Here is a 10,490-nt window from a genome sequence, read left to right as displayed (position 1 = left end):
TGTTGAAATGCAGTTGACAATTATGTTACAACAGATGGAAGTTAACACAAGTTGTGATGTGGCTTTCTGGAACTTGGTTGAGGCCTTCTCAGTTGTAACGAGCCTGGTATTGCCAAGGGAAGGGAAATGGGATGTCATGGGAGCATGTTCTGTTCTGTTTTTACCATACAGTGGCTTCAAATTATTCTGACCCCTTCACTTTTTGTTCTACATGTTATAGATGTAGTTTTAAATGGTTCAAATGCCACTTTGCCCATCAATCTACACTCAAAAACCCATAATGACAAAGTGAATACATGTTTTCGATTTCTTTTTAAATGTATTAAAAATCTCAGTTACGTTAATATTCAGAGCCTTTGTCACTTAATTTTTCTTGATATGTCTAGAACTTGATTGGAGTGTAACTGTGGCAAATTGAATTGATTGGACATACTTTAGAAAGGCACACACCTGTGTATATAAGGTACCACAATTCACACTGCATGTCAGGACAAAAAGCAAGGAACAGACATCCATGATAAAATTGTGGCGAGACATAGATCAAGCCACTCTTGAGTAAAAGGCATATGACAGGGTTGTAATTGGACAGTTGGCTCAGCTATTTTTGATTAGTCTGCTAAATGCCAAATTATACATTTAATTTTACAGAATGTCCTGTTTAAGACACAACTTTTGTGGTATTCTATCCGAATACAGGTATCCTAGGTAATGACATATCTGGACACACTTTGAGATGCTTAATGAGATACTGCATGAAACTGTGTGTGTCGGGAGGTGGTATTATAGCCCATGAGCACTACGGAGTGATTTCGGTGCACATATTTTGGTATGGGTATTACGGTATTGCGGCCACGCACAACGTAACGGGAAGATGAGCCAATCCCGCCTTGTAGCGTATTCATAAAGCGACCGGCCTTTCTCATCTGCGAAATAAACATTTCAGGACATCTGATAGTAATGGATGGATAGCGGTCGATCACTAACCACTCATATTGTTTGCAGACTTATTGTAAATGGCCATTGCACAATAAAAAGACAATACAATATGAATACAATAAATTATGACGAGCTGACTTAGCTGCCACTTAAGAACGCTATATTGAGTCGCTGAGCTATCTGGAACGGAGAGCAAATCAGGTAAGATTACCTTCGGCTATATGGCAAGGTAAGCTAGTACTCGGTTTCTGGTCAGTGCCTGTATTTACATTTAATCAATTATTGGATTTCACATACAGTTGCATTTGAAATTGGAAAATATATATTGGGAGCGAATGCGCCAGAATGTAACAAAGAATTGAGTGTGCATTTAATTGGCACGTTTGCAACCACTGTATGGTCTCGGGAGAAATTCAGACAAATGGGTGTTATACGGCGGTTCTGTGCATGGAACCTCACAGCTTCTTAGGCACGGCAGTTACGTTCACGTTCAGAATTTCGTTTCGACGTTGTCAAGAGGATAATCGAATTCAACACGTTCAATCAATAATTTAAGCGTTTCTGGGGGAACATGCAGCACTAACATTAAATGTACAACATCTGTCATACCATGTCAAATATTTGTACTTGGGCTACCTCACAACTGAATTTAAATGACAACAAAATGAAAATGAATCTCTTTGGGACTACCGCTCGTATTTCCGTATAATAATAATAATAATAATAATAATAATAATAATAATAATAATAATATGTATATCATAATATTATGTCTTGACTTTCGTTGCAGCCATTGACTCGTGTGCTTTTAGAAATGTCTAACTTTGATGGCCTGTCACTTGGCTTTCTCTCTGTCCAAGCGTGCGATGGAGTCCATTTGTGTGACCCGTGGAACCTTGGAGACACTGATGGTCACTGTCAAGCAGGAAGAAGAGGAAGTGGAATCGCTATCTGATTCCCTCCTGTGCGTAAAAAAGGAGGAGGGTGAAGATGCGTGTTTGAAGGAGCCGTTAGGTTTGTATTTCTCGAGCACAGTGAATGAGTTTCTGTTCTTTCAGTTTTACACACTTTTCTGTTTGATTGAATTATTATTATTATTATTTTTTTTTTTTTCATTGCAATTGAAATTGGTTTCTGTTTTCTTGTGAAACCTGCTTTACTCCTGCCCATCTTCATGTCCTTCAGGTCATTCCCCACTCTATTCTGCCCAAAAGGAAGACCCCGATGCTCCAGGAGGAGAGAGGGAAAGAAAGAAGGTGAAGAAGAAGAAGAGGAGGAGAGAAGCAAAGGCGTGGGCGTCGATGGGAGCGGAAGGTGGTTCGGGCGGGGACCTGCTGTGGCGCTGTGGACTGTGCCAGCGCTGCTTCAGCTCGTCCTGGGAGCTGACGGGTCACTGCTGCCCGGGTGTTACTGGGGCGCGGGGCGGCCCCGACAGGGACGTAGCCAAGCTGGAGTTCTGGTGCCCCGTGTGCGGCGATCGCTTCCTGAGGCCGACCGCCTTCATCCTGCACAAGCGGAGCCACGTGGGCCAGTCCCGGTACGTCTGCGGGGTGTGTGGCCGCACGCTCAAGACCCTCCGCCAGCTGGCTGCCCACCGGCGGTCCCACACTCGTGGCCCCTTCCTGCCCCACCTCTGCCAGGACTGCAGCTGCAGCTTCCGGAGCCTGAAGGCCCTCCGCCGTCACCGGGCCAGGGAGCACGGTGAGGAGCGGGGGGCCGTGGATGAGGGCACGAAGCAGGAGGAGGGGGACTGCTGTGTGCCCATGCTCTCCTGCAGCTCACCAAACGATCTGCGTAAGTGTTATTATGTGTTGTTACTTCTTGTTTATTAGCTGGCTATCACCTTCTTATTGTATTTTTTTCCCCGAATATATATTGACATTTTTTAAAATACACCAGAATGTTTTTCTTTTTTTTTTGCAGAATATCTTAATTTATTTATTTATTCATTTATTTTTATAAACCTGCACGGTTAAGTAAAATGACGAATGACTTTGAACATCCCAACGCCCTCAGCCGAGCTGTCCCAGAACCCGCAGTGTACGCTCTGCTTCATGACGTTCCGGGACGCGGAGACGGCCGAGAGGCACCTGCGCTTCAAGCACCCGGCGGAGTACGAGAGGCAGCTGAGGGGCCGCACCGTGTTCGCCTGCTGCGCCTGCGACCGCACCTTCCCCTCCTCCCGCCTGCTCTCCGCACACCAGCGCACGCACAGCAAGTGGAGCCTGAGCTCGCTGGGCTCGGAGGGCGCCCTGCAGGACAGGAGAAGAGACGGTGGGGTGCAGGAGGGGCAGAGCGACGGCAAAACCAAGCGCCTCGCCTGTAACGATGCGTGCCTTTTTTTTTGCTGTCGTTTGTCGTAGTCCGTTTGTGTTCACTTTTTGTGTGTGTTTAGCAGACACCCGTCATGGGCAGCTTGCGCATCTTACATTTTTATCCATCTGTACCAGGAATTTCAAGATCAAATCCTGGAGGGCTACAATCTCTGATGCCAAACAAGTCATTGATTGGCCAGAAGGCCAGAAGTTGGCATGAAAATCAGAAACCGATACAGACCTTGTTGCTCTCCTCTTCCAAGGCCTAAAATGGCTACTGATTCAAATAAATACTATGAATCTATAGGCACTGCAAGCCCCGGGCTTGAATTTGAAATCCCTGGTATACATGAAGCTTTTAAGATCAATTTGCTTTAAGGTTCCATGTGTTTAGGCTCCACAAACCATTTTTAAACCGTTTTTCTTGGTTTGTGCCTTCTGTGTTTCCTAGGCGGCAAGTTCGACAAAGGCGGAGCTGGTTCTATGCGCTGTTGTCACTGCCACATCATTTTTGCGGACCCTCGCACGTGGGGGAGACACATGACCGCCAAGCACCCACCCCCGCCTACATCCGTTCAGGCAACCCCTGGATGTTTCTCACTTAGGCCGCCACGAGGCCAACCGCGTCCCTACAGCTGCTCCACGTGTGGCGAGAAGTTTATAGAGGAGAGCTCCCTGACGAAGCACCACACCGAGTCACACGCCAGCTGAAAAGATGGAGGGAAAGGGGGAAAAAAACCAGGGTTTGAATTGCTCCTCTTGGCCCCCAAAAGAGACCTGAGCTCCCTCGAAAGAAACCCTGAAACCACCTTGGTTCGCAATCCCCCCGTCCCAACCCCACTCACCTGGACACAGGATCATACGTACCCCTGCCCCCAAAGGCCAGAGTGTAATACATACCCTGGGATGACCTGTGGGATAATGAGGGTGGGCAGAGGTATGGTAGCTTTGAGGAAGAACGAGAGCAGCAGGCCTGCAGTGTAGAATGTGTCCAAGACAGCTGTTGATATGGAAGGCGATTCTGCAGTGTCGATGATCAAAACCAGCTCAATTTCCAAGAGTGTAAATAAACTGTTAAAATACTGTGCAATTTTAAGTGTCATAATAACCGGTAGCCCCATCACAAGCAGATTTGCTCCGTTTGGGTTTCTTATTTTTATTTTTTAACTTGGGAGTTAACAGCAAAAATTCATTTTCATTACATTAGTGGACTGTTGTGAAGTCCAGTAAAAGGTAAACAACAGCATGCACAACATTATTTATTAGATATTAGATATTTTTCTGTATATGTTGTGTATATGTTGATTTCTGTCCCGTGAATAGGAGTGATAACGGTAACTGTCTCTTTTTTGTTTGTTGCTGTAATGCCATTGTACATTGAGTTAAACTGTTATTCAAGTGTATATTTGCTTTGAATTGGTCATAAAAATAATCTGGAATCTCTGACTAGTCTGCTTGATAACTACAGTATAGTGGAGAACTGTAACGGAAAGCTTGTTGTCCCATACCTTGTCCCTTTGTTTATCTGTGATTGTTCTATGCTCATTGTCACACAAGCATCCACAGACTGCACATTTAAATCAATATCAATAAACCATTCCAATACAGGTTTTTGAGTGAAACTTGATTAGACACCAGGGTTGATCTGTAGCCCACCATTGCACACTATGGAGGTCACTCCATATAAAGTAGATCAAAAAGGAGGAATTTGGAATCAATGTGTATTTGTGTATGTATGTATATAGCACATCTCCCAGTGTGTGCCATCAAGCCCCTCCAGCTGGTCCGGAATGCTGCAGCCCGCCTGATCAGCAGTCAGCCCAGGTCGGCTCATGTCACCCCGCTTCTCATTGGCCTCCACTGGCTTTCTATTGCCGCATGCATCCAATTCAAGGCCCTAGTGTTGGCATTTCAGGCTGCTAAGGGGACTGCCCCACCTTACATACAATCCTTGATCACTCCCTACTCCCCAGCTAGACCACTCCGGTCTGCCAGCTCTGGTCGCCTTATGGTTCCCTCTCTACGTGCACCTGGCGGTCGAGCTGCACATTCACGCCTGTTTTCCGTTCTGGGTCCTCAGTGGTGGAATCTCAAATCTCAAAAAACACACCTTTTCAAACTCTACCTTAGTCCTCCCTCCTGATTTCCCCCACCCCCCTTTCTAAGCCCCCCAAAAAAACAAAAAGAAACTAAGAAAAACATTGCACTTATGATGACTATATGTTTAGAACAGCATTTCATGTGTATTTTCCTAGTTATGGATGTGATGCTTTGACTTGTGGAAGAACCTATGCACTTGTAAATCGCTTTGGATTAAAAGCGTCTGCCAAATTACTAATATGTAAATGTAAAAATGTAAATGTACACACACATCGCGAGATTACAAACTTAATATCCCCCAAACTTTATATTCATATTCCATTTCAATAAAAAAATAGAGATGGATTGATGATACCATCAAAATCTGTTGAGATGTTACAGAAAATTACCAAAATGAGCAGAATGGTCACAACTATCCTGGTTGAAATTGTCACATTCCCACTTTAATCATTTTGATTAGTCTGTCTACAGTCACCGCAGAGAGATTTTGAAATGGTATCTGCAAGTACATTCATACTTTTTTTCCTGGATCAGAGATAATGAATTGTTGTACTGGTTGATGAACCTGTGAACTGACATCTGACATTTGAACGTTATGTTTAATTTAAAATAGAAATGTGATAAAGAGGGCTTTTTTATAACATTGGTATCCCCCGATTTGAGATTGAAACTCTGTTTACCAGCCACAAGTGGGTGGTATTGTCACATGGCAACACCAGAACTGTCTGTGGTACAATCCAACCCATGAAGCTTCATTAATGCTGATCGCTTGTACATTTAAAAAATACACCATCAAAAAGGGTGTGTAAATATCTAACACACTTTTTATGTTACTACGTTTGTGCTACTCTCAATACATCTTGTGCCAAAGTTGCTATGGCCACTTTTGTGTGACAAATATGAAATGTATATTCTACAACTTTTCAACACTGGCTGTGTCAGTAGCAATAAAAGATGTGTCTGTGTGTGTGCGTGTGTGTGTGCGTGTGTTGTTGTTATTGTTGTTGCGGTTTGTGGAAACAAATATAACCTGGGCCGTTTGTAAAAACGCGACGATGATATTGTGCCTGCTGCCTAGTTGCAACAGTGAAATTCAGCTGCAAAATTTTATTTGAATTTTCTATTTATTATTTCGAAGAACTTGTCCTTTTATTATTTTTATTTTTTTAGCCTACTTATTATTTTGGGGGGATGTTACGCGATGAAAGTCCGGAAAGTATAATAACGGTAAATAGCTTACAAGCTGCATCTGTTCACTAAATTACCATGGCAGTTTATGTTCTTAAATGTTGCTGTCAACTTCCCACGTGTATCCAAAACATCAGTGTACATTAACCGCGTCTTAGAATTATCTTTGATGACGTCTATATCCAGCGACGCTTTCAAGTCTGTGTACATTATCGAAGAGGAGTCAGACATACGTAGCAAAGGGCCAGGGGGATTTTATTTTTCATTTATTTTAATCATTATTTATTCGTTTATTTGTTATCACCATCTTAAGGTGAGAAGTGCTATTTTGCCTTGTGTAGTTACTTTCACTCGAAATATTTTTGCTATTGCTAGTCATGTTAACGACAGTATTGTAGCTGGCTAACTAGCTTGCTAGCGTAATTTATGCGGAATGCGCAACCGTTGCGGATGTGGTGCAGAAAAATGCGCATTGATGCGACAGCTAATATTTTTGATATCAGCTTGCTAATAGATAGCTAGTATTATCATACTTCTTACACATTTTTGTATTGACGATGAAATGTTAAGAATGTTGGAGAATTTTGGCTTATAATATTTCTTCTATTGTTCCTTTTTTTCTGTAGGAGTTAGCAACCCCCTTAGTTATGTTACTGGTTTGATTGTGGCGTGAATGAACATGTCTGTACAGTTGCCGTGATCTCAGTCTTTCTGTGCCTTAATGTTTTAGTACTGTATTTGTGTTTGCACATATATGTCTTGTGTTTGCATATCTCTGTATTGTCAGTTTTGTGTGAATTCTTGGAAATGCCTTAGCACTTTAGCACTCAGTACAGGTGTGTGTATGTGATGACTAAATATTTTTTTTAAAGTATTTTAAGCTATTTTGTCAAAACGCATGAATGGTAATATATGCAAGTAAGCTGGTATAGTGTGAGCCATGATATTGGTGCCTTTTTGTGTGTCTGGCAGACTAGCTCAATGATAAGTGAAATCACTGTATATGAGCAGGTGTGTGAATGCCTTTTGATTTTCAGTCAGGCTGCTCAGGCCAATCAGTTAGTAAACCAGTCAAGTGCATGTTTAGGAAAGGTACTGTGTGGTGTCCAGCCCACTGTTGTGTGAATGTGATTGTGTATCAGGTTGCCTGGTCTGGTCAGCGTGTCTGAAAACCAGGCTTGATTCATGACTGAGTATTACGAGGAGGGGGGGTTGCTGTATGAGCACTCACCCCCCATGCACATTAAAGTGGAGTCTCCAGAAGGACCCTTTGGAGGGGGAGTGTCTGAGGATGGCTTCACTAGAGAGGACGACGACTCGGAGGGGAGCTGTGACAACGGGGAATTGCCGGGGGCCCTTCCTTTCAATGTGGTGGTTGTGCACCCCAGTATCATGGCCCCGGGAATGTCTGCAGATGATCTCATCCCCCATGAACAAAGTAAGCAGTTGACCCCCCCCCCCCCCCCCCAATTAGCCCCATATAATACAAACAGCGGAAGTGAGACTCGGTATCTCCGAAAATAACACTTTTAGGGAACCAGCTGAAAAAATGACTTCAGTTGTGTTTTGCTGTTGTAGATAGCAGTGTCTCTGCCGCCATGGTGGCTGGGGGCGGGGGCAAGCGGAAGAGCCGGTTCAGTGGGGCGGAGCTGGAGGTGCTGGTGTCGGAGGTGACACGCTGTGAGGGGGAGCTCTTTGGGCCAGCAGGCAGACTACGGCGCCGGGAGAGGGAACGGATTTGGGGCGGGATCCTGGAACGGGTCAACGCCGTGTCCCGCGTCCCACGCACCCTTCGGGAAGTCAAGAAGCGCTGGGATGACCTGAAGAGACGTAACGGGGGCAGGCTGGCCGATGCCCGGCACCGCAGCTGCTGCCTGCCTCCTGGGCGGAGTGCCTCCACGCTGGGCCGATCTGCTCAGGCGAGTCCCAGGCTTCAGCAGGCTCGACAGAGGCAAGGAAGCAGGGGGAAGGCCGGTTACCAATGTTTTTCTGATAATGATGTAGGTAGGTAGAAAGTGGAAAGATTGTAACTGAAACTGAACAGTACCTAAAGTTTTTTTTTTTTACTTTACACATTTGTTCAGCAGTCTTTAAAGACACCTGTGGTTGTTAACATGTGGTTGTCAACAGAAATCTTGGAATCCAACCTTTCTAAGGAGCATAAAAGGTTTTACTTAAGGTGTGCAGTCATCAAAGCTGTTCTTCTGTCTCTCACTCTTTCCCTCCAGTGGTCGGTGGAGCTGTGGATGGGATGGAGAGAGATATCTTTGAGAAAGAGGAGGAACAGTCAGGAGGTGGGGAGGAAGGTGAAGGGGACCATGATGGAGGCGATAGCAACATGGAGGACAAATTGGGACTGGGACTAGGACTGGGACTGGGGCCACCCCCTACATCGGAGCGTTGGCTGCCTCCGTCCCCCCTCTACAGCGCCCCGTTCCTTAACGGAACACCACAGCCTAGTCCTCAGCCTTCTCTTGTGGCTCCGCATGGCCCTGTGGAGGTACCCCTTCGTAGCTCATGGCTGGAAGATGAGCTTAGGGGCTTGGGAGAAGCTGCGGCTCATCTCGGAGACAGGGTGGAGCAGCACTTAAGAGAGTTTGGTGAAGGTTTTAGACGTGATGTACGGACGCTAGTGGCCTCCCAGGAAGCCCTTTCCATTAGCTTACAGCAGAACAATGTACTTTTGCAAAGGCTACTGGGAATCCTTGAAACGCAACAACAACAGCAACAACAACAACAACAACAACAACAGCCCCAAAACCCAGGCATTCCTCCTCCCCCAGTTGTGCCACCAATACCGGCACCACCTGATATTCTAGATGGTACTGTCCAGGCTGATCCGTCAGTAGAAATGGCTGGGAGAGCCCAACGCCCACGGCGGGGGAGGACTGGTGACCAGAGACGCCGACGAAGGCGCTAGCCAGAGAAATTAAAACAAAGGCTTTAAATACAATAAACAAGTAAAGTAAAGCTTGGTCTTTAAGTTGAAGTTAATTGTTATTATTAGGTTACCCCAGAATTACCAAAGTTTTCTTCAGCTTCTCAGCCCAATAATGCCTTTAAGCATTGCAGACAACTACATTTGTAAAATCAGTTCTAATAATAACAATACTGACAAGCTATATCCATTCAGATTAAAGCTCACAATAATCATTCTTGTTGATAGACAATCAAAATTCTATTGGCTCATGTCATCGTATGGCGATATTCAAATTGGAAACATGTTTTTCCATTTTATATGCACCTGTGTAAAGACCTGCTTTAGAATAAGCACTTTAGCCGCTGGTTTAATAGTATTTTATTATCCCAAATTTCTGAAACAGAAATATGCTGGTTTTATTGTATGCGCTGTTATCTTGCATGCAGTTTCAAACTGGAAAATAAAATGCAAGGGATCTGCAAATTAAGCTCAGCATTGATGTTCAATTTTGCACAATTTATATCTTGTAAATATTTAAAGGATGTGTTCTGTCAAGTTGTATGGAAGAATTATCTAAATGTAAATAAAGAGAACCTGACAGCAGCATTTCAGTTGTTTTGTTAGACTGCATTTAATTATGACTTCCTGGATCTACACCTCGATTAATTTTACATTTGTAAATAATCGTAATCCAACAAAGATAGAAATAATTGATCCAAGTACTTAGAAACTATTTTTTTAGTTGCAGTGACGGATCACTGATCTAATTTCAGGAATAAAAACAATTGGCATATATTTGGCACATATGTTTGGTCGAAATCTCCTCTCAGACCTGTGCATAGTGAAAATAATGCTCAGGTACATAAATGTCATGTTTCAGTGATACGACAAATACCAGAACGCGTCAGCGTCAGTTTAAATCAACAATCCATAAATGAATAAATGTTGAATTAAGTAATTGAATTAATAAAAATTCATTTAAAATTTCGACTCGACACCACACGTAATGTTCTGGAAGAACTAACTTTGTA

At 43.9% G+C, this 10,490-nt stretch overlaps 2 protein-coding genes across 6 annotated transcripts; both read left to right on the top strand.

Annotated features, from left to right (window-relative positions):
* Window positions 1–917: 917 nt before the first annotated feature.
* LOC133126135 (zinc finger protein 771-like) lies at window positions 918–4,858 on the top strand. Of its 3 annotated transcripts, none has more exons than XM_061238004.1 (5): window positions 918–1,137; window positions 1,797–1,950; window positions 2,122–2,730; window positions 2,953–3,210; window positions 3,703–4,858. In XM_061238004.1, exons 2-5 carry the CDS (start codon window positions 1,803–1,805, stop codon window positions 3,960–3,962), a joined length of 1,275 nt encoding a protein of 424 aa, XP_061093988.1. In that variant the 5' UTR covers window positions 918–1,137; window positions 1,797–1,802; the 3' UTR covers window positions 3,963–4,858. The 3 variants fall into 3 exon arrangements, with proteins under 3 accessions (XP_061093988.1, XP_061093971.1, XP_061093979.1); XM_061237987.1 differs by having other exon boundaries at window positions 2,953–3,258; XM_061237995.1 differs by having other exon boundaries at window positions 918–1,165; window positions 2,953–3,258.
* A 1,863-nt stretch (window positions 4,859–6,721) lies between these two features.
* si:ch211-261d7.3 (myb-related transcription factor, partner of profilin) lies at window positions 6,722–10,065 on the top strand. Of its 3 annotated transcripts, none has more exons than XM_061259878.1 (4): window positions 6,722–6,852; window positions 7,166–7,977; window positions 8,118–8,543; window positions 8,768–10,065. In XM_061259878.1, exons 2-4 carry the CDS (start codon window positions 7,725–7,727, stop codon window positions 9,457–9,459), a joined length of 1,371 nt encoding a protein of 456 aa, XP_061115862.1. In that variant the 5' UTR covers window positions 6,722–6,852; window positions 7,166–7,724; the 3' UTR covers window positions 9,460–10,065. The 3 variants fall into 3 exon arrangements, with proteins under 3 accessions (XP_061115862.1, XP_061115871.1, XP_061115879.1); XM_061259887.1 differs by having other exon boundaries at window positions 8,118–8,539; window positions 8,768–9,039; XM_061259895.1 differs by having other exon boundaries at window positions 8,118–8,490; window positions 8,768–8,956.
* The last annotated feature ends 425 nt before the right edge of the window (window positions 10,066–10,490 follow it).

This window comes from Conger conger, chromosome 1, assembly GCF_963514075.1.
Source record: "Conger conger chromosome 1, fConCon1.1, whole genome shotgun sequence".
In the NCBI taxonomy this organism is placed as follows: Eukaryota; Metazoa; Chordata; class Actinopteri; order Anguilliformes; family Congridae; genus Conger; species Conger conger.
The sequence above is the reverse complement of the archived record's forward strand: the minus strand, read 5'-3'. Positions and strand labels throughout refer to the sequence as shown.